This window comes from Falco biarmicus, chromosome 5 (assembly GCF_023638135.1).
Source record: "Falco biarmicus isolate bFalBia1 chromosome 5, bFalBia1.pri, whole genome shotgun sequence".
NCBI lineage: Eukaryota > Metazoa > Chordata > Aves > Falconiformes > Falconidae > Falco > Falco biarmicus.
Genome location: NC_079292.1, coordinates 22,994,020 through 23,013,532, shown reverse-complemented (window position 1 = coordinate 23,013,532; position 19,513 = coordinate 22,994,020). Strand labels below are relative to the sequence as shown.

At 40.6% G+C, this 19,513-nt stretch overlaps 1 protein-coding gene and 1 long non-coding RNA gene across 2 annotated transcripts; one reads left to right on the top strand and one right to left on the bottom strand.

Annotated features, from left to right (window-relative positions):
* Nucleotides 1-236: 236 nt before the first annotated feature.
* Nucleotides 237-4,627, bottom strand: LOC130150185 (uncharacterized). The gene is made up of 3 exons (XR_008822136.1): nucleotides 4,372-4,627; nucleotides 2,655-2,806; nucleotides 237-2,117 (listed from the first exon to the last, which is right to left on the bottom strand). It is a non-coding gene; the product is annotated as an uncharacterized LOC130150185 (long non-coding RNA).
* Nucleotides 4,628-4,701: 74 nt separating this feature from the next.
* On the top strand, nucleotides 4,702-19,450 carry HSPA14 (heat shock protein family A (Hsp70) member 14). The gene is made up of 14 exons (XM_056342133.1): nucleotides 4,702-4,810; nucleotides 4,965-5,045; nucleotides 5,143-5,225; nucleotides 6,169-6,217; nucleotides 7,058-7,151; nucleotides 7,266-7,356; nucleotides 8,465-8,569; nucleotides 9,074-9,235; nucleotides 10,132-10,287; nucleotides 11,500-11,602; nucleotides 13,920-14,132; nucleotides 14,534-14,707; nucleotides 15,690-15,760; nucleotides 17,473-19,450. Exons 1-14 carry the CDS (start codon nucleotides 4,754-4,756, stop codon nucleotides 17,549-17,551), a joined length of 1,518 nt encoding a protein of 505 aa, XP_056198108.1. The 5' UTR covers nucleotides 4,702-4,753; the 3' UTR covers nucleotides 17,552-19,450.
* The last annotated feature ends 63 nt before the right edge of the window (nucleotides 19,451-19,513 follow it).

Sequence of the window (19,513 nt, the reverse complement as noted above, 5' to 3'; positions counted from 1 at the left end):
GCTGATCACAACCTGTTTCAGTAGTCAGCTCTTCCTAAACTGCTAGTTTAAAGATCACTCGGTTTTGTATTGAACTTGCCCTGCAGCGTATAAACTTCATGCCAGTGCTCAATGAACACAAGGTTTTCTACCCAGAGCACAAAAATAAATTTCAGGCATATTTTATACCACAGAGCCTGCTTGGAAAGCTCTGGGATTGCCTCATGGCACCTTTGTAATTCATGTCATAACTTAGATCTGCATTATTAACCATAACATTTCATATTTACAGAGTATCCTCCAGCCAAGGATCTCAACAAGCTTCCTATCTATTATTAAAACCTTTCAACATTCCTGCAAAGCAAGTTTGACATTATTTAGGAGATGGCAAAACCGGGACATGGAGAGGAAACAGGCCAAAAATGTAAAAAGACATAATGTGAAGATTTTTCTATTATTTTCCTTGGGAAAAAAAAAATAATCATTTGTATGTGTGCTTAAAAGTTCTTAGACATGACAAGAGTAATAAAGTTGTTCAGGCAACCACGACCATTATAGCTGTGCCTAGAGATGATAGTGCCTGATACAGTCTACAGCAATTCTCCAAACAGCAATGAGCATATTACATTTTTTCTTGTTTTATTAACACAGACTGTACATGCAGTTATCTGTGGATGCGCTTATTCTTACTCTAAAGAAAATCCTATGTATTTGATTTTCGTAATAGGCAACAAAGCCTTGTCAAAGGTGACTTGTGCTGGTTCTGTGTTCTAGCTATGAAAAATGTGCGCTGTTTGATTAGTCTTTAGTGCCTCCTTACTCCTGTCACGAATAATCCACAACTGACTGAATGGCAGCAGAAAAGAACTGTCCTGGAATACCTTGGAAGAGGTTCGTATCTTCAGGACAATGTCGCTTTCAGACAAACTGCATCAGCTGGAGTCATTTGCCGATACTTTTGGGATACTTCAGTGTGGGTCAGCAGCTCATCCAGTGGATGCTGATCAACGCCCCAGGTACAAGTTGAAGGTTTGGTTGGGTTGGGTTGTAAGAAAAATGGATTTTTCCTACTTTGTGACTCAAGTTTGTGATAGGGAGTGCAATAAAGGTTGATTTATTTTGCTGGCACTCAAAAGGTTTTCAAGAAAAGAGAGGAAGAAAACTAACATTTGTCACTTCCAAGCAAAACCAAATAGATGTTTAATATGCTTTATGTCATCTAAACTATAAAAAAATCTTGGGATATTCTCTAATAAGTACTCTGGTCTAAGTACAGAAAAATAATCTGGCTTCAACCTTACTGCAAACCTACTGAGCTGCCAAACAGACTAAATGCTGCAGATGAGTTGTAGCATTGCAATTACATGCTGCATTTATGCCACCTACAGGCATTAATACCAGCTTTTCAACAGGTTTGCCTGCCAAACTTTTTTGACTGCTGTGAGAAAACTCCATAGCAGTCAGCCTCAACCTGCAACCCATAAAAACATTCTGTTCCACTTATTAAAAATTAACACAAGTACTTAATTAGTCTGATCCACTAAGTGAACTTGCCTCTTCGCTATCACTTAGGTACTGTGACTATGAAGCAATGAGGATACTGAAATCAACTTCAGCAAGGGCCTTTTGTAATAATGGGTGGCAAGTGTTACAGCGAACCCAGAAATAGCCTGCAGCCTTCATCGAAACCCAGCAACTTTGGGGGTGATATACAGATAGACGTCCCAACAGCATGTACTCCTGTGCCCAAAATCAGCAATGCCATGGATAAGTACGGTGCAATTACTTCAAGAGATTTAGGCAACGAATTTGAAGAGCTTCTTTTTATGACAAAAAAAAAATATCTCATGGATGCTTTCATGAAGGCAAGTGATGGGGATGAAAGTTTTCCAACAGAGGTGTCAGCATCTCCAGCAGGACTATCCAGTATCATGCTGGTGTCTTGAGGAAGAGGTTATTTTCAAAGTCGGGGGGAAATGCCACCTGGAGGACAACTGCCCAGGTCCCCCCACAGACGGGTGCTTCCACAGCTCTTCTGGGAATCAACTCCATTGGCTCTGTTGACATCCCCAGGCCAGAGACGATCACAGACAATGGTCTTGCATCTGCCATCTCTAGCCTCCTTGGAGCTTAATTTCCTGAGAATTAAGTCAGAACATGTACAAGATAATTAAAAGTTCTCTCATCCTTCCTTCCTCACCCCAAGGGACATTTTAGAGTATATACTATTTACCAGCCACAAAACAGTTTGTTGTTCAATAGAGATACTTGCTTCCATTTTAAATAACTCGGCAGATATTACTGCCCTTTTGTCATAATCTCTGTGGTTTTCCTACAGACAGCTGGCTACAGACAGTGCTGGGGATCCATTTTTGCATTCAAGCTCCTCAGGCTACCTGTGAGCTCTCAGTACAGAAGAAGCTTGGGCGAGCTTACATCATACTGTGCTAACAGCTAGTCTGACGGTGGCTTGTCTGGTCTTTGGATGGCTGAGAGATGTGCCACAGACTGGGAGAGAAGGGGCAGGCAGCTCTGATGCTGTGAAGGTTTGTGCCACTGCTTTTGTCACCTGGGAAATAATATTAAGAAGTTTCATCAGAGTACCTGGCTAAATCAGAGGTGAGTTTGTAGCAGGGGGAGCACAGTGGGCTGGTTTGTTTGTTTGTTGTAGGTACCTGGAGATGTGAAGGACTCCCATCAGACTGGGGCTGGACTTTTCTCCTTCTGACTCAGAGGGATAACTCTCCTGGAGGCATGAAAGATTAAATTCTCTTCCATCCTGAGTCCAGGCTGCTGCTCAGATCAGTGTCCGCCTCCTCAACCACACCTTTAATGAACAACAAGCATATTAAGGGTTTCACTTACAGAACTGCCATAGCAAGCAGGGCAGCATCTTCCACTTTGTAAGTGGGCTGTTCACCCCATCTCTCAGTGTACTCAAGCTCAGTGTAACCTCTATGCTTCTCCATTAGCTAAAAGCACTGTCCAAAAAAATAGGAAGGCCACAGAGAAGGGCTTTTTACTCTGCAGCAAACCCTACTGGCCACCACAAACCTCTGCCAAGGCATTCTTGCCTGCTTCCACTCAGATTTGCTTACACCTGGAAGGAAAATTAACTGCTTTAGTTAAGATAAGCAGAACTTCTGTGTGTCCATCTTGACGCATTCATGAAAAAACAACTGGAAAATAATCGTGAATGTGCTTAGTTGTATAGGAGATGTTAGCAGGGTGGCCACAAGCACTTTTTGATGCACAGGTTACACGTACTGGTTTAGGTTCTAATTAACAGTGTATTGCCACAAATGGCGCAACTGGTATTAGGATTTGGGGGAAAGCACAGGAAAGTATTCTTGATTTCTGCACTAGGGGCTTCTGTTCTCTTTTACCCTTCTATCTTCAGTGTCTCTTTCCAGACTTCCTCCAATTTTTCTTTTGCCAAAAGCACCACTTCTATCATTGTTTTCTTCTACAACACCTTTCTCCAGTCCCCACAGGTCTCTCCTGCTCACCTCTACCCTTCTCCTTTCATTCCTCTGTGCACAAGAGCAGACCAAAAGGAGCTACAATTTGGACAAAATTCAAAGGTATTGTTGTCAGCTGTATAAGTTTTGCCTTTATCAACACTGTGATCATCTCCCAGGCACGGACTTCTGGCAAGCTGAGCTCCAGCCTTTGGTCAGCTGGCTCAGTTACTGAAAGGAAGATTGTCCCATGACTGAAGAAGCCCAGGGATCAGTTTTGGGACACAAAACCCCTTTGTGACTCTAGGTAACTCCTTTTACCTCTATGTGACCTTGATGAATTCCTTTAACCTTCGATGTATCATATATAAAGCACGACAAGGACCATATTTAATTCAGAATGATGCAGTGAGATGGTACTGCAGGGCATTTGGGCTCCCTATTGAAATTAGAGGCAAAGGAGCATCCAAACCTCCAGGAGCACCACCACCTCTGCAGCCGGGGGCCGCAGGCACACGGTGCCTGGCGCCCTGTGACGGCCACAGAGAATCTGGCTGCCCACATCGAAGGGCCACACCAAAACCTCAGGAGCTTTCAGTGTGGAGACAGCTCTGGGCAGGGCGAAGTGAACTCTGTGCGGATGATGTTCAGTTCCCCCAGGATTGATTAGAAATAATTTCCTTTTGTGTGTGTGTGTGTGTGTGGTAATGCCAATGCGGATTTCTGCAATAGAAGTGCAACGTAACAGGACACTGAGCTTTGCCTTCAGACATCACTCATGCCTGGTTAGATAATCGGTGCTTCAGCTTGACTGATTTGCTAGTAACTACAGCACTTGCATAAAAAAAAATATTTACACCGCCTCCGCGTGCTTCATTGCCTGCAATTAAAACATGAGAGATGCCACTGACACACACACCCCAGCACGCACCAAACGGCTTCCCTCGCCTTTCTCCGTCTTAATCTCCGTTTCCGTAATGGTTGGGTCTTCTGGGGTTAAACAAACAGCCGGCCCGGGCCCCGCCTGGCGACCTCCCCCCAGCGGCCGCTCGGCGCCCGCTCGCCCGCCCGCGCCCAGCGCCCGCAGCCTGCCCCGTTGCCATGCTCGATGACGTCACCGCTCCGGTTTTGTCATTGGCTGCTCCGCCGATGACAGCCTGCCAAGCGCTCCCCTCCGGTTCGCGAGACACCGCGGCGCGGGCTCTGACTGGCGGCCGGTGAGCCGAGTGGAGAGGGATTGGTTGGAAGCGGGGGCGGGGCGGGGCGTGCAGCGCATTGTGGGGCGGCGGGCGCGTGGGGAGTGGGAGGGGTTCATGGCGGCCATCGGTGTCCACCTGGGCGCTACCTGTGCCTGCGCCGCCGTCTATAAGGTGGGGGGCTGCGCCCGGGGTCCTTGTCGGGAGGAGAGGTTGGGCTGCGGTGGTCTCTGGTCCCTCACGGCGCTGCAGGCTCAGGCGGCGAGTGAAGGCCTGAGGGGGCGTGGGGTCCTGGCGGGGCGGTCACGGGTGGTGCTTCTGTCCGCAGGATGGCCGCGCCGACGTGGTCGCCAACGACGCCGGGGACAGAGTCACTCCTGCCGTCGTTGCTTTCTCGGAAAGTGAGGAGGTGAGGCCTCCCTCTGTGGCGGTGGTTGGGAGAGGAGGGGAGCTCTGCCTGTTGCTCATTTTGGTTTTTTTTTTTCTCCCCTTAATTTTTTATACAGGTTGTTGGCTTAGCTGCAAAGCAAAGTAGAATAAGAAATATTTCAAACACGGTAGTGAAAGTAAAGAAGATCCTTGGGCGAAGGTAAGAGAACAGGTGTGAAAGGGAAGGTGAGAAGTTTAATTTTCCCTATTAAAGCTGGTTGGTAGTTTCAGCACTGATATTATGTTATTGTTATATTATGAACATGCCCTACATTTCGTTCCAGGAGTAAAGAGGTGCATAGTGGTTTAGATCTGAATCTATCTGTGAAAATAAAATTGTGGAATTTAGTAAAGAGTTGCATAAATGTTTTTGATATGTACTTAAGTTTCTTAACTAAAATGACTTGTTACCAGGATGTTTTGCTGTGGTTTTACCTGCATGACACTTTGTGTTGCTTTCATTAGTTGGGAAATGGACTGATGTAATAATGCCTGTTGTGATTCTGCAGTTGGTGGAACTGTGAAGATTTGGGCTGGTGGTTACAATGTTGCTAAAACTAAACTTGGTTTAGCTCTAACCTCAGAGATGCAAGAAGATTTTTCAGTGATAACCTAGCTGTGTGTTACAGGCCTTTCATTGAAAGGTGTTAACAAAATTATATCCATTCTGATGTATTTATCAACGCTTTTCAGATGCATAACTTTGCATGGTTAGTAGAGGATTAAGGATAGTCAGCTTATTGTTGTCATGTTATTTCAGTCAATGCAGCAAAGGTGCTGCTGAAACTTTTCATAATTATTATTTGGGATAGCAGTTTAAAATGATATGTTGGGGTTTGTTTTCTCTTTTCACCAGCTAGTAGGCATTTTTTCAGTCATTAGTCTTTGGAAAGGAGGTTGAAAGATACCAGCAGTCAGAACTGTTGGCTTTTCTTCTCCAAAAGGTATCGAAAGTGTTCAAAGGTATTTATAGAGTGGAAACGGGAATTTTGGTTGAAGTATAGCTTCATATGCTGTAGACTTTACAAAGAACAACAGGATGAATTTGTGCAATTACCCTTGAGCATATGATTTACTTTGTTATTTTGAATTTGTCTGGACAGCTCGGGTGACCCACAGGCAGCAAAATATATTGCAGAAAGCAAATGTTCAGTGAGTATGACCTATAGGTTTTTTGTTGTTCCCAGAATAACTTGTATCATTTTTATGTTTCTTACTGTTTATGCCACACCACGTTTGTGTTCTGTAGTGATCAGCTCATTATATGAGGTCCATCTGCTACGATGTGGAACGTTTCTCCTTTTTATAAAGGAGAAAGTATTATAAGACATTTAACTGTGTTCTGAGCTCTGCCGTCATAACATGTGTTAGTCCAGCAGAAAAGTTATATATCTATATTGGCCATTCTCAAAAGGGAGTTGTCTTAATATATTTGGGTAATAGCATTGTGGTGTTTCTTAGTGCTGGTACATGCTCAGCTTGCAGCATCTTGTGATAAAAATGCTTGTTTCCTTGATTTAATCTGGGTATTTAATTTGGATAATACTGTGCTTGTTACTAGAAAACTTTTTACAAAACAAGAGAAAAATTATCCTGGAAAATACATGGCTGAAGAAGGAATGAGTTTGTCTCTGGTTTTTGACTGTATTGACATGCTTATATAGAGTTGGTTTTTTTTCTTAACTAATACAAGCAGGCAAGTATTTCTGTTCTAAACATTGCTTTTATACTAAGGAAAACTTTTTATAGAAAAAGGAAGTCTGGAGTCTTTAAGTCCACATGTGTCACTGTCATGTCTGTTGGATAATGCAAATTTTTTGTGACCTTTGATAAGCATCTTGGAAGCACTTACTCTCTTGTAGTTGAGTGCTAATGCAGAAGGTATTTATGCAGTCTAGTGCTTTTTACTTTGAACAGAAACTAAATTAAACATTACTTTCTGTTAATAACCATATTACATATCTAACAAAGGTATGTTGGTTTTGCTTACAGATAATTGAGAAGAATGGAAAAATTCAGTATGAAATAGATAATAAACTTATTAACCCAGAAGATGTGGCAAAACTAATTTTCAGTAAAATGAAAGGTATAAATAAAACCATAAAAGATTTTAGTTTTTAAGCTGTTCTCATATTTTTAAGATGTGGTGTATTGGTTTTTTTGCTTGTAATAAATATGTTCTGCCTATGTTCATAAACAGAAACTGCTCAGTCTGCGTTGGGTTCAGATGTAAATGACGTTGTTATCACTGTACCATTTGATTTTGGAGAGAATCAGAAAAATGCCCTTGGGTAAGAAGATAAAGATATTTCTTTTTGTTATTTAACGTGCCTAAAGCAGACTGGCAGATCAGCAATGGGAATTCTGCCGGACTTTAGCTTGCAACAGTCAGTCAGGACACTGGGAGCTACTTGAATTGGGAAAATACAAAAGCAGATTAAATCATGACTTTGGAAACTTTTCATGGAATTCACTGTTGGAACAAAAATGAAATTCTGATTCAATTAAAGTGAGAGGGAATTTTGGTATCATCAATGATAGAATGTCATTTCAGATGTGGATTTTCAGTGTCCCCTTTGAAATGCAAATAATTTCTCAGCCCTCCTCCATTTATATGACACTTGCCAATCCAAGCTGTGTTATGTGACTTTATTGAGGACTGTTATGTCAGAGAGCAGATACAGAATCCCACACCAGTATTCTACTTCGAAGTTCTGTTTGGAAAAAGTTCTGTGGTATAAGTTACTCAATATGAAAACATAGGTAGACTTAAAGCTGTGCGTAATTGGCAGCATCTATTTCTACTTTCTGATATGTAGAAGCCCTTATGACTATCATGAAATGCTTAAAGCACACTTAAAACATTAGTGAGCTGAGTGTTTGCAGTATGTATAATGAAACATTCTATTGCTTTGGTATACCAGTTACAAAATTACTTCAAAGGGAGGAAACAACTTGCAGGGCAGTCCCAGTGTTACTGAAGTTTCAAGAAAACATGCAAAGAAAATGTAAGTGAGGTGCAGTAACTTGATTTGGAAGTAAAACCAATTTTCTTAGCATACGTGTTGAAATAATGTGCCAAAAACTTTTAATATGACACCTGAAGAGAAGTTACCAAGTTTGATTGAGGGTGCAGTTTTTGCTGGTTTTATGAGGTATGTGGACGGGTACATCTGTGTTTTCTTTCGCAATGAACACAGGGCAGATCTAACTACCTGAAGAACACAGCAGCAACTGAACTTCTTGATACCTTTCTGTTCCAGTCACTTCGCTTTGTTAATACCATGCTGTAACCAAGTTCTGAGTTGGTAGCATAAGTAGTTCAGATGAAATCTTAATAGCATGTGACTTCAGTGAAGTTATGAAAGTAAAATGAAATGCTGTTATGCCTTATCACAGGGAAGCAGCTGCAGCCGCTGGATTTAATGTTCTGAGATTAATTCATGAGCCGTCTGCAGCTCTCCTGGCGTATGGAATTGGCCAAGACTCACCCACTGGGAAAAGGTAAAATCCTAATATTTTACTTCTTAAATTTAAGCTGCTGTACTTAAATCCTGAGGAATCTTAAACGAGGGAATGCTGTGTTGCCTTAGCAGTCAATACAAAGTTAATTATTTGAGGCTTGTTTTTGGGTTTTTTTGGGGGGGGGGGTTCTTAATAAAACCAAAACCAATTCAGAAGCTGTAAATCTGTAGTGTTTTAAATTCCTGTGTTTGGGGTTTTATTTTTTTAGAATTCTTTTCTCAGTTGTGTTGTAGGAGAAATATTGGCTGTTCTCACTGTACGAAAGAGACTAATTTTGTTCTTTAGGGAACATTGTCAAATAGTCAGAAGTACTGAGATGCATTAAATACAAACACCCCAGATCAAATTCTCTTGACAAAACTGATTAAAACCTGCCATACCTTATAAGGTAGTATTTTTTTTAGATGGTGTATTAAAGTTAACACAATTTTATGTGGCTTATTAATGCTACTTCCAATTATTATCTTTTTTTTAATGTGGCAGCAATGTGTTGGTTTATAAACTTGGTGGAACGTCACTTTCTATCACAGTCATAGAAGTGAACAGTGGAATATATCGTGTGCTTGCTACAAACACAGATGATGGCATTGGTGGAGTTTGCTTCACTGAAGCTCTAGCACAGCACTTGGCTTCTGAATTTCAGAGGTAGGTTTTGAATTTCAAGCGTGTTGCCCTAAAGACAGGAACTTCGTTATCTGGTGCTTGCTTTCAAAAAAAGTATAAATTCTTACCCAGTTTTCGGATCAGGCAGACTGCAAGCAAAATGGCTCCAGTAAAGATACTAAAGGAACAGTCAGTTGTTGGGGGCCAAGGAGGAAGACCGGTGAACACCTGGCTTTGGGTAGTTGTTGCCTGAAGTCGGTGTTGAACTATAAGGGCTTGACTATGAACTGTTCTGTGTTTTGAGTGTTGTATGTCACTACAGGCTGTTTACATCCTTTCAGTCACAACTTTTGGGGTGGCAGGGAATTCACCTGTGTGGGTTTGGTTTTGATTTTCTAGTTGGCATGAAGGATGGTGGAGGGGCTTGGGTCATCAGACTGAAGTCTCTATGGCATGTCATCCTATGATGAACCAAAATGAACAGTTGCATTACCATTGGCTCTAATGATCTTGAAGTGTTCAGTTGCATACTATATACAGAAGGAGACTTTTTGAATGAAACATATTTTGTTGACAACATGTCTGATGTTTAGTGTTCTGTTTCTTACTGATACGTGGCTAAAATTGGTTAACTTGCAGACCTTTTCTTGCTGTTCCTTGCAGCTTCTACAGGACTTGTTCAGCTGAGAAACTGTTCTGAAAAACATCTGTATGATGAACATTAATGCCTGAGTTCAGGGTGCTTCTACACAATGTTCTTTGGTTGAAATTGAAATGGACACTTTGAGAGCTTTCAATAGTGTCATTGTAGATAGTACTAAAATGTCTACAGCAAAGAAGTTCAATAGCTCTAACCTGTTTCTCCTTTTAGAAAAATAGTGTTATCACTCAAATGCCTGTCTCTCTGAACTGATATTTCTTCTTTTTTTTAAATGTAGGTCATGTAAACATGATATTAGAGAAAATCCCAGAGCCATGATGAAGTTAATGAACAGCGCTGATATTGCGAAGCACTCTTTATCAACCCTGGGGAGTGCAAACTGTTTTGTAGATTCATTGTATGATGGATTAGATTTTGATTGTAATGTGTCCAGGTAAAGCAGATCTTGAAGCTACTGCTTTTATATAAAACTATGCTTGAAATTCTAGATAGTACTTAGGATGTTCAGTAAGCTTTGATATTTTTGGTAACATTAATTTCAGGAGTAGAAGTAAAAGAAGACCAGCTTGCTTTTTCAGCTCTATTTTCATATTAATTGGTTCTGCTATGATGCAATCTGTAGTAGTTAGGGTAGTAACAGTAACAATGTTGTCCTAATGGCTAGACAATAAGGTGCAAGGACACCTCATACTTGGAGGCTGGTTGTTGATGGAAAGGGGAATAGATACTATAATTACTCAAGGTGATGTCGTGTATGTGTGTGTATCCCCTAATTACTATTTTTGTTGGGTTTTCCTTAAAGACTACTTTTGGACTCTCACCTAAAAGATGATAGGAGTCATGGAAGTTTTGACGTTGCCTCTTTTTGACAGCTGGAGTAGAAAGCTGTTTTCTTTTTGTTCATACTGCTGTCATAAGTTTCTTCTTTCTTGGGATAATCTTATTGAGACGTTTGGCTAATTTTGATTGCTCTTTCAGTCAGCAGCAGCTTTAGCAAAATGAAATAAGACTTATCAATTCCAGAGCTATGCATCTACCACTGCAGCAGTTGGATCTGGTAAAATACAGCACAGTATGTTTTGCAGGTGTGAGAAGCTATTCTCTGTAACTTGTTTTGGCTCATTTTTGGATAAGGATGCCAGTCCTGTGGACTAGTGTTGCAGAATATGACTTCTGTTTGTAAAACTTCCTATTCAGCCTCGAAAGAGCCTGAAGTAAGCACAAGGGTTTTTTCAATCTGCTAACCTACTCCCTGCTTGCAAATAAGGACACGGCTCCATTTGTCTCTGAAAATTCAAGAGGCACATTTGCATATTTGTGTCTCAGTTTTAAAGATGATGAAGCAGTTCCAAGGTTTTTTGCTTCTTTTCACATACGATCCAAGACAGCAATACTGTTTTTTCTTCTGAGTACACAAGAGTGAATGTGCAGTCCATGTAGGTGTTAATGATGGAATCTTCCAGCTTAATAATTTGGAAATGAGATTTTAAAAAACAAAAAAAACAAAAATCCCTTTAGTACCAGATACAGCTAGAGAACAAAAGTATACTCTGAAAATGATTATTTCTGCATTTCAGATATTTGTCTCTAATGTATGCAGTGACTCTTCTTGAATGTGTTGGTTTTGTTTGTTTTTTCCTTCTAGGGCCAGGTTTGAACTTATCTGTTCTTCACTTTTTAATAAATGTGTAGAAGCAATTAAAAAGCTCTTGCAGCAAGTTGGATTTACAGCAGATGATATTAATAAGGTAATAATAGAAATCACTTGTCTGTAGTATACTTTGTAACTCCACAGGAAGAATATTTGTGGGGCCTGTTTTCCTTGCAGTCTGAGATTATTTCATTATGTGTTTAAGCATTTTTGGCTCAGATCCAGTGAAGTATGTAGACTATCTCTAGCACTCCTATCTTTGTTTTGAGTTTGATTGCTTGAAGTTAAGTGTAAGGTACAGTCAGAGTTAAGTGGTTTTACTGCTGCATATTGAGTAAATGGAAGAGGATTTGTCTCAGTTTGGTGTGTTTCTGTAACTCTTGGTAGAGCTGAGGAATACCTTTAAGTTTAGTATATAGCCTTTCCTCTACCATCACTGAGCTTTGGATGGGCTTTGAAGCATCTGAAGAAAGCCCAAGTTTCAGCTTGTGTCTTAGGAGTTGAACAAACTGCTTAGTGTCTACTTGGTGCCTATGTTCCTCCTTGTTAGCTTAAACCTAAAAACACATTAGATGCTAAACCACAGAGTGCTTTAATACCAGAGGTGGTAAGTAGCAAACATTATTAATTTCATTAAAATGTCTTTTTTTTGCTTTGGTGTAAGAGAGTAACTTCATCTCAACCTCTGTCGCACCTGTGCGTAGCAAATAGTGCTGCATTTGTTGCTGATGGAATGATGGAATTGGCATGTAAATTCTGCAGCAAGAGTTAGCTGACACTTTTAATGATACTTCATGCATTTTCAGACTCTTAATTAGTGTCTGCTGTGTCACATCTGAGTTTCGCTGCTAGGATAATGAAATATCCCAGGCCATATTTAATTTTATATATATATATATAAAAAAAAGTCGGGTTTTTTCTGGTGGCGGTATTTTTTAGGTTGTCCAATGTGCTGTTCTCTCAGGCCTGAATGTGTTGGGGGCCCACTTTATGTTCATTTATTTTTACATTAAATGCAAAACATAACTTAAGAGTTGTAAATGAAGAATAGTAGGAACTAGCTTTGTTCCCAGATCTGGTCAATCTCAACTGAGTTACTGTAGTAAGAGAAGGGTTTTAAGGTTTTTTTTTCTTCCACAAGATCAGTAAGTGATAGCTGGTTCTCAGTGATGGCCCTCAGGGTTTGATACTGGGGCTAATACAGTTTAATGTCCCTATTAATAGTGTGGATGATGGGCTAGCATGTGCTCAGCAAGTTTGCAGACAGTACCAAAATGAGGGGAGCAATCAATACCACTGTAGGTCAAGGCTGCTGTTCAGAGGGGTTGAAAAAGGCAAGAGAAATATATATAATAGAATATTTCAGTTGGAAGGGACCCACAGTGATCATCCAGTCCAATGAAAAAGATGATCATGATGGACAACAGAGGCAAATGTAGAGTGTGGGATGGAATGATCCTGTGCCAGCAGGACAGGCTGGTGGTTGCTGAAAGCAGCTGTGCAGGGAGAGGCATGGGAGTTGTAACAGGCAGTAAGTTTAATAGCAGTTGGCAGTGTGCCTCTGCAGCAAGCAAGCTGGTTGCATGCTGGGCTGTAATAGCAAGAGTGTAGCCACAGGTACAGGAAAGTGGGTGTTTCTTTTGCCTCTTTGGTACTTGGACAGAGTGTCCAGATACAATCATCTTCTGTGAAGCCAAAAAATTACAAGAGGTTCTGACATACTGGAGCCAGTCCAGTTGGAGGGCTACCATGGTGGTTTGGGCCAAGAGAGCTGGGTTTGCTCACCTGTAAGAAGAGGCACAGGGGAGACTGGTGCTGCCTACAGTTACCTATTGGTAAAGCATACCTGAAACAACCTAAACTTACTCCTTCCTATACGTGCATGACAAGAGCATGATGGAGCACTTCCTATAGGTGCATGAAGGGTGAGTGGCAGGCAGCTACAAGCTACAACATGGGGAAACTTAGCGAGAAAAAATGCTGCCATGTGAGGGTCATCAAACACTGATGTAAGTGCCCATAGAGTGTAGAATCCCTGTCCATGGAGATCAGGTCCTGAGCAGCCTGTTATAACTGGGCCTGTTCTGGGCAGGAGGTTGGAGTAGGTGACCTGGAGATACCTTCCAGCCTGATGTTATTTTATGATTAATTTATCAGTTTTTCAAATGGTACCTCATCTAGCTGATGCTTACTATAATAAACACTTTTCCAAGACACCATTTCAAGTGTGCAAGCTACTTTAATTTCAAACACAAAAGTAACAAAAGTCAAGCAGAGCTGGCATATTTTTTTCTTTTAACAGCTACAGATGATAAAATATTCCAGAGCAGTTTGCATTTCTGTATTGCAGGTTGCAGCTTGTCTGTTTTATGTGTCAGAAGAAAGATTTGAAATCATTAAGGCATGTTTTCCAGGTAGTTCTGTGTGGTGGGTCTGCTCGAATCCCAAAGCTACAGCAGCTGATCAAAGACATTTTCCCAACTGTGGAATTACTGAATTCAATTCCTCCAGATGAAGTGATTCCCATTGGTGCAGCCATAGAGGCAGGAATTCTGCTAGGGAAAGAGAATACCTTGTTAGAAGAAGAAGCATTTATTGAGTGTTCTGCCAAAGATATTCTTCTTAAGGTAAGGCTAAAATTATTTAACTTTACTGCTGCAGTGAATATACAGCACTACTTAATGGATGATGTTAGAGAAACAGTATTGTTTATTATCAGTTCTACAGATTGGTGATAGGTCAACACTAAGTGTTAATTTAGGTTTATCAACAAAAAAGACAGGAATAATCTGCTTGATATTTAAGGGGAGACGGATTGTGCCTTTGCTACGTTTTAATAGTTGGACTTTTTCATTTATTTATAGAAACAGGTTTTGTTGTGGGTTTTTTGTTTTGTTTTTACTTGCTGTGATGGTAATGTGGCAGAGAATGAATCTTGCATTTCTTTTTTCATGGAGCACTGTTGTAACGTTTCCAGCTCAGTAAAGTACTTAAGAGAAAGGTGTGAACTTTTTTTTTCTTTTTAAAGGGAGTAGACGAGTCGGGGGCTGACAAATTCACAGTGCTATTTCCATCAGGGACACCATTACCAGCACGAAGGCAGCACACCCTGCATGCTCCTGGAAACACTTCTTCTGTGTGCCTTGAGCTATACGAGTCATTGGGGAAAAGTCCCATGAATGAAGAAGGTAAATTTGCACAGGTAAGTATATACATATTTGTATGCGCCTTTAATATCAACCACTTGGAAATCAAATGAGTCTGAAAAAAACCAAAGCAAATCCCACCTAGACTACTAAGACTTTTTGTTACAAAATCAGAATGATATGCATCTCCTTGGAAACAGTCTTTAAGCATTCTTCTGTGAATGTGTTATGAAGTATTTAAGTACTTTTTAAAGAAATTGAAGTTTCCCTTTTGAATTTCTAATCAGCTGGCTGGATTTGATGTTTGGCACTACTGTAGTTAAGCGCACCTGGGATGAGAGATCATAACCCGTCATTCCAGTAGTACACAGATCTCTAACGTTTTAGAAATAAAACCGCTGGAGGCTGTGATGTAGCGAGTGTGTGTACTGTTGGTTGCTTCTTGATCTTCCTAGATTAGACAGGATCTTGGTATTAAATACCACATTTAATTTTTCACAGTGGTAAGATGATAATGATTAAATCCTCACCTGATATGTTTCTCAGGAGTTAATCTGTTGAGAGAACACAGCTTGTTTTAAACAGTGATGGTGTGCTTACCATGGCTTCCGTACCCTTGGCATCAAGGAGGGGGCAGATGTGGCTGAAATGGATGGAATACTTGAGAAAATTGTTGTTCCACCTTAGTCCTGCCCAAAGATCTTTAACATCCTTTCCTCATCCCCTTAGTTAATAATTACAGAACTGGTCCTAAGTAAAGGAACGTGCTCAGCTCTTACTGTAGTCTGTGGGAGTTGTAGGTACTCCAGCTATCTTGGTGATAGATCCTGGAACAAAACCACTGAAGCAGTAGAATAAATTGCTAAAAATATGTAGATTTGCACTGCAGATGAAGCCCACATCATGTTTTGATGTTTAATTATTAGATGAGTTACTAAACAATGATTTGCTCACCTTAGCTATTGTGTCACTTCCACTAAACTGCTGTGCAAGGATTTAGAGAACTTGACTATGATCACAATTTTTATTTTTTAATAGATTATACTCCAGGATTTAGATAAAAAGGAGGATGGCCTACATGATATACTAACTGTTCTCACTATGAAAAGGTACCCAAAATATTTATTGTTCTGCTACTTAACTTGATATGTCATACTTCTGATAAGCAGTCTTGTCTCCTGTTGCAGGATGTTTAATTTTATGTTGAGAAATTCCAGCAATTCATTGCTTGCAGGGGTGAATTCTGTTGTAATGTGTTTTTTATGCAGTACTTCATGTGCTTTCGTTGTTTGAATCCTAAAGAAATAAAAAGCATCTGCACAATTATGTTAAGTTTTAGCAACTTGTGGACTGTTGATCAGTTTAACCATGCTTGAGAGCCGTCATGGTCTCAGATTTCCTGTGGAAGGGGGACAGGTAGTTCTGCTGAATGCCTGCACTCTTGGTAATGACTGAGGTAGAATATGTCTTTATTAGTTGGGAAGGAATTTATGAAGGCCTTCTCATATGCAGTGTTTGTGAGGAAAACCTGTGGTTCTGTCCTTTCAGAGATGGAGTTGTTAAGCATGAGAAACAATGCCACAGGAAACCAGACTTACAGAATTGCCTATTTATTATGGGAAAATATAAAGTATCTTATGGCAGGTGAGGGAATAGGGATGATGCGATATTGAAGAAATTTCTCTTACCTTCTTAGGCCCTAATGGGAGTGCTTGGGCTCATTTAAGATAGTCCAAATAGTTTAAAAAGATATCAGAAGGTAGAATTCCAAGTAGTCAAAACATGTTTGTCTTCTAAGGCCTGTCATGAAGTTCATATTGCTTTTCTAAAGAATATGAAAGTTGTCTAGATGTTGCTAAAAACTAAAACCTACTTGCTATTTGAGTTCAAAATACTTACTTGCGTTAACTATCAGGTGCTTTATTAACAGACAACTTAAAATACCTTGTTAGTCGTACAGAGATTTGCATTCAGCATTGATATGAAAAACATCTTGGGGATTATATATGCAACTGTGTAGTGCAGAAAACCTGCATTATTTTAAAGGGGGGTTTAGTAATACTTAGAATCATATAGTTGTTTAGGTTGGAAAAAACCCTTAAGATTGAGTCGAACCACTTCAGTTCTCCCAGTCTTCCTGTTCTTCCTCCTTCTCATTCTCCTACTCCTTTTTTCCCTTTTCCTCCTCCTCTTCCTCTTCCAGCTTTTATTTCTTCTCTTATTTTGCTAATACTTCCTCCTGATGATGTTCATTTAGGTGAAAAAGATACAGAAAGTTCCCTAGAGCACATCTATTTCTATCTAAACATTGCGTGACGGTCTAGATGAAATAGGATTCAATATTGTCTCTTAATTCTTGGATTTTGAAAAACACTTTCCTTGTTGAAGGAGATTCTTGCTATTTAGACTACTACTTTTTAAAAATCAAGTTCTCATGCTTTGAGAAGACATGCTTATCTGTTGTTGCTGTTAACTCAGAGTTCAAGATGAGTGTTTTGAGTTAATATTACTGCATACTCCAGTCACAAACCTGTAGCAAATAAACTTGGTTACAATATTTAAACACATTCCTGAATCTGCTCCAACACATTTAGAGAAGGTACATGCTTTAATGGAGGACAAGTGGATATCTTAAATATTAAATAAACTTAACTTCATTTCATAGATCAGTTTCATCTGTGTTGAAGCATGTTCTTCCCTGGATATTTTGATGCTAATCTTCTAATCTCTGCATGAAGACTGTTGTTCATAGTCTCTGGAACATACAGTAACATTCTAAGTGTTGTGCTGAAACAGTCCTAAACGTATCTCTTTTATCTAGGGATGGGTCCTTGCATGTTACCTGCACAGATCAAGATACTGGAAAATGTGAAATCATCACTGTTGAAGTGGCATCATAGCCCCTTCTGAAAGGCAGCATTTTTCTAAGCTGATTTTTATCTCTTACTGGCTTTTCTGCCAAAGTGGTGACTTTCTGAGATGTCTTTAATCATACTTCAGTTTATTACAGTCCTCTAAGAAAAACATTAATTTGCCACTGACTCTGTTTGGATGGAAGTGTGGTGCAAGATATTAATCAAGACATACAGACAGCAGGTCACTGAATTATCAACACCTGATAAAAAATGCAAAGGATGAATCCTCATGCCTGTGGTTCAGCAACAAGCATATTATATAATCTATAAAGATTGTTTTGGACTAATCGGGTCATGTACCCATTCAGCCACTGTATCTGTGGCTTCAGGAGTGTAACATTGAACCAGCGAGAGCTAGACTGAAAATACCAAATTGTACGGAAACTGTGTGGTCTTGATGTTGCCTGAAACTCTGGAGGTGATGGCCTTTTGAGCAGGAATTTTTTTTTTCGGAGTTAATGCAAGATGGTTTTGTGGTGTTACCTGAAAAATATGTGTAAGGGTTATATGTGCTTATTTGTTTGTTATTAATAAAATACTTTTATGCAGATCCTGGCATCCTCCACTCTGGCACTGTTCTAATCTGTGTCATGTATTTGTTTGGATATAAGCTGGTGGCTTTTTTGTTTTAGGTAAGGGAGTAATGAGGAAGATCAAGCAGGCAAGTGTAGTTAGTGTTTGAGGGTCTCAGCCTTATATGCACTTAAGGGGCAACAGTTCAGCCCTGAGGGCCTGTGAAAGGGAGATGATTCTCTGCCTCTGCTCTGCCCTGGCAAGGCAGCATCTGGAGTGCTGTGTCCAGTTCTGGGTACCCCAGTTCCAGAGAGACACGGAACTGCTGGAGCGGGTCCAGTAGAGGGCTGCAGAGATGAGGGGACTGGAGCACCTCCCTGGTGGGGAGAGGCTGAGAGAGCTGGGGCTGTTCAGCCTGGATAAGGCTGAGAGGGGATCTTATCAATGCATACAAATATCTTAAGGGCAAGTGCCAAGGGGATGGGGCCAGGCTTTTTTCAGTGGTGCCCAGTGATAGAACAAGGGGCAACGGGCACAAACTGTGACACAAAAAGTTCCATCTGAATACGAGGAAAAACTTATCTGCCTTGAGGGTGGCAGAGCACTGGGACAGGCTTCCCAGAGAGGCTGTTGGGTCTCCTTCCCTGGAGACATTCAAATCCACCTAGATGTGACTGTGCAGCCTGCTCTGGGAGAATCTGCTTTAGCTAGGGTTGGACTAGATGGTCTCCAGAGGTCCCTTCCAACCTTGACCTTTCTGTGAAGATACTTGAAGTAACATAGTAGAGCCTCAAAATCAGAGACGAACTAGAGGAAGGGCTGCCTGTCTGCATTTGAAGAGATGTTTGTTCCATGTTTTACTAGATGTGTGTACCTGTTTTACTACAGGTTTCCCAAATTGTCTTCTGTTTGCAGAATGTGTGCTTCTTCCTGCCTCACAAAAGCAAGAAATACTGCATAACCCAGGTATAAGTCTTACTGCATTCATTCCAAACAAGTCTGTACTGCCTGGCTTATCAGCATGGTAATTCTGGTAACCATGGGGTTTGAATTTGCAAGGCTTCCCCTGAGTGGAAAATCCCTGGATAGCTGGAAAATAAGTAGTTCACCAGTGCCTGTGTGAAAACTTGTGGAAGGGGTCTTGGAAAACCCGAAGTCCTGTTCTGTCGGGACAGTGCTGTTACAAATGTAAGTAGGGAGACATTTAAGCACCAAGTAATGGTGTGTTTAAGGGATGTTGTGTGTGATGGGTACCACACTGTGGGGTTTATGGGGCTAACCTGAAAACTACATTAACAGGAGACTCCTCTTCTGAGAATTGTGCTTTGACGACAGCATAACTACTAAATAAAAAACAAATTTATTGTTTACTATTTTTTAAGTGTCTGAGGCCTTACCTTTCTCGTTCTTTCAGCTCTGTAGCTACCAGAGCTC

Coding starts and splice junctions, on each gene's coding strand:
- HSPA14 (XM_056342133.1), top strand. CDS start 4,754: ATGGCGGCCATCGGTGTCCACCTGGGCGCTACCTGTGCCTGCGCCGCC. Junction 5,046..5,142: donor CTTTCTCGGAAAGTGAGGAG/GTGAGGCCTCCC, acceptor TTTTTTATACAG/GTTGTTGGCTTAGCTGCAAA. Junction 10,288..11,499: donor TTTGATTGTAATGTGTCCAG/GTAAAGCAGATC, acceptor TTTTCCTTCTAG/GGCCAGGTTTGAACTTATCT.